Here is a 2,833-nt window from a genome sequence, read left to right on the forward strand (position 1 = left end):
AGAAGGCCACTGTACAGGGACACACACTCACTCACTCGCTCGTTACGTTTCAATAACAATAAAATATTTCACAAATTAAACAAAAACAGTGCTGCAAAACAAGACGCCATCTTTTCCGAATCCGATGGTGTGGGGGGGGGGGGTGTAAGGCGGAGGGGAGGGGGAGAGGGGGGGAGAGGGGAGGGGGGGAGAGAGAGAAGGGGAGGAGGAGGAGGAGAGAGAAAAAATTCTTTGTGGCATTTGAACATTTCAAACAACCACCACCACCACCACCACCAACTCAACTCGTGCGATGCATTAAAGGGACGGACGTGATGGTTTGAGTGACGGGGTTAAAAAATCCCAACGTCGCCCCCGAGAGATCAAACTGGAATGCCTCCCTCCCTCCCTGCCTTGCCCTGCCTGTCCCCCTGCCTTGCCCTGCCTGTCCCCCTGCCTGTGCCCTGCCTGTCCCCCTGCCTTGCCCTGCCTGTCCCCCTGCCTCCCTTGCCCTGCCTGTCCTCCCTCCCTGCCTTGCCCTGCCTGTCCCCTGCCTGTCCCCCTGCCTCCCTTGCCCTGCCTGTCCCCCTGCCTCCCTTGCCCTGTCTGTCCCCCTGCCTCCCTTGCCCTGCCCTCCCTCCCTGTCCTGCCCCCCTCCCTCCCTGTCCTGCCCCCCTCCCTCCCTGTCCTGCCCCCCTCCCTCCCTGTCCTGCCCCCCCTCCCTCCCTGTCCTGCCCCCCCTCCCTCCCTGTCCTGCCCCCCTCCCTCCCTGTCCTGCCCTCCCTCCCTCCCTGTCCTGCCCCCCTCCCTCCCTGTCCTGCCCTCCCTCCCTCCCTGTCCTGCCCTCCCTCCCTCCCTGTCCTGCCCCCCTCCCTCCCTGTCCTGCCCCCCTCCCTCCCTGTCCTGCCCCCTCCCTCCCTGTCCTGCCCCCTCCCTCCCTGTCCTGCCCTCCCTCCCTGTCCTGCCTGCCCCCTCCCTCCCTGTCCTGCCCTCCCTCCCTGTCCTGCCTGCCCCCTCCCTCCCTGTCCTGCCTGCCCCCCTCCCTCCCTGTCCTGCCTGCCCCCCTCCCTCCCTGTCCTGCCCCCTCCCTCCCTGTCCTGCCCTCCCTCCCTGTCCTGCCCTCCCTCCCTGTCCTGCCTGCCCCCTCCCTCCCTGTCCTGCCTTGCCCTGCCTGTCCAGCCTTGCCCCCCTCCCTCCCTGCCTGTCCTGCCCCCCTTCCTGCCTGTCTGTCCCTTTAACATAAAGGCTGTATTGTGCGCTCCTGCCTTCACCGTGTTTGCTCTTTAAATTCCTGACGCGGTCACATCAACCATTATCTGGTTGGCGTCGGGGGGTCGGGTCCTCAATCCAAAGGGTGGAAAAGGGGGGAGTGGGGGGGGGGGAAGGGGAAGGGGAAGGGGGGCGAGAACTCACCGACTTGAAGGACATTGTCCACACAGCCGCTCTCGAGCAGCGCGATGCCCCGTTTAAAAGGCAATCTGCTCTCGTCGTCCCCGCCGTCCTCGGCTGAGTAATTGAATGAGGAGTACATGCAAATCTCCCGTTCGTTCCTCGGGAAGGACCAGTAGACGATCCGCCTCTGGACGGGCTCGGGGATGCGGGTGAAACGCTCCTCCACTTGCTGGAAAGGCCACTTCTCCGCCACTTTCCTGGCGCTGATGTCCAGCAGCGACTCCGGGTTGTGGGTCTTGCCGGCCGGGGCCGCCCTGGCTGGCGCTTTGGAAGCATTAAAGCCTGGCCTGCAGCAGAGCCGCTTTGCGGGTGGCTGACCGCGGTCCGCCATACTGCCTCGCTTCGCTACTGTTACATTGAAACGGAAGTTATGTACATTATAAGAGAAACCTTTATCTGTTTACAATGAGGGCGCGCCTCGGCTGCGGCAAAAAAAGGTCAGGCGCTCCTAATATGGCGGCGAGTGGGGAGGGGGGGGGGGAGAGAGGGCGTCGGCGGACTGTGTGATGTCGCCGCACAAGGCCACCGCGGCCTTATATGGAGCGGGAGGGGCCGGTTCCGAACCCCCCCCCACCCACCCGCCCTGTGATGCCGCCGCAGAACCACCACCACCGCCCGCCCACCCGCTCCTTGTTTGGGGGGCGGCTCCGGCCGTAAAAGCCCCGCCCCCGTCCTTATATGGGAAGGGAGTGGGGTGGGGGGGCGTTCCCGAAGCCCTTAGAAGGCCGGTCTGTCCTTATATGGGAAGGGGAGGGCGGGGCCGCGCGGCCCCGAACGCCTTAAAAGGACCGTCCGTCCTTATTTGGAACCGCACCAGCGGATCAGCGGCGACCCGCTTTGATCTCGTGGTTAAAGGGGCCGCCGCCCTTGTGTGTGTGTGTGTGTGTGTGTGTGTGTGTGGAGAGAGAGAGAGAGAGGAGTGCAATCTTGGCAGCTGTGAGAGCTGCAGCCGCCCCGCTTTACTCTAATAATAATACTGATCCTTGCGTTTGATGCAGCGCCTCATCACGTCCAACCACTGGAGACACTGGCAACTTTTTTTTTGTCATGCGTGTGTATGTGCGCGTGTGTGCGTGTGCGTGAGGATTGTGTCTTGGCGTAAAAGGACGGACCAGCTGAACCTTATATGGGAGAGAGGAGAGAGAGAACGAACGAACGCACGCGAGGGGTTCCTGTTCCCGGACGCCGGGTTGAGTCGAGCCGGGCCGAGCACTTGTCGTGTTTTCTTTCCCTCCCCGTATAAGGGCGGCCGCTCCTTTTATTTAGCCGAGGGGGAGTGGAGAGGAATTTGGGGTGGGCTCCCGAGTGTACGATGCCCTTTTACGAGGGAAGGAGGAAGGGAGGGGAGCCGGCGTCACACGACTCTTCATAACAAAAGGGCGCTCGGTGGTCAGGGCCAGGG

The 2,833-nt window shown here is 62.9% G+C and overlaps 1 protein-coding gene across 1 annotated transcript in view; it reads right to left on the reverse strand.

The window, feature by feature from the left end:
• The window catches only part of LOC103177867 (zinc finger SWIM domain-containing protein 6), a 116,172-nt gene extending 114,394 nt beyond the window's left edge, over positions 1-1,778 (reverse strand). Inside the window, exon 1 of the mRNA XM_042335095.1 lies at positions 1,393-1,778. Coding sequence (XP_042191029.1) covers positions 1,393-1,762 — 370 coding nt within the window. The 5' untranslated portion in view covers positions 1,763-1,778. The remainder of the gene's footprint in view (positions 1-1,392) is intronic.
• Between the last annotated feature and the right edge of the window lie 1,055 nt (positions 1,779-2,833).

Source organism: Callorhinchus milii, unplaced genomic scaffold, assembly GCF_018977255.1.
Source record: "Callorhinchus milii isolate IMCB2004 unplaced genomic scaffold, IMCB_Cmil_1.0 Scaffold1, whole genome shotgun sequence".
NCBI classification, from domain to species: domain Eukaryota; kingdom Metazoa; phylum Chordata; class Chondrichthyes; order Chimaeriformes; family Callorhinchidae; genus Callorhinchus; species Callorhinchus milii.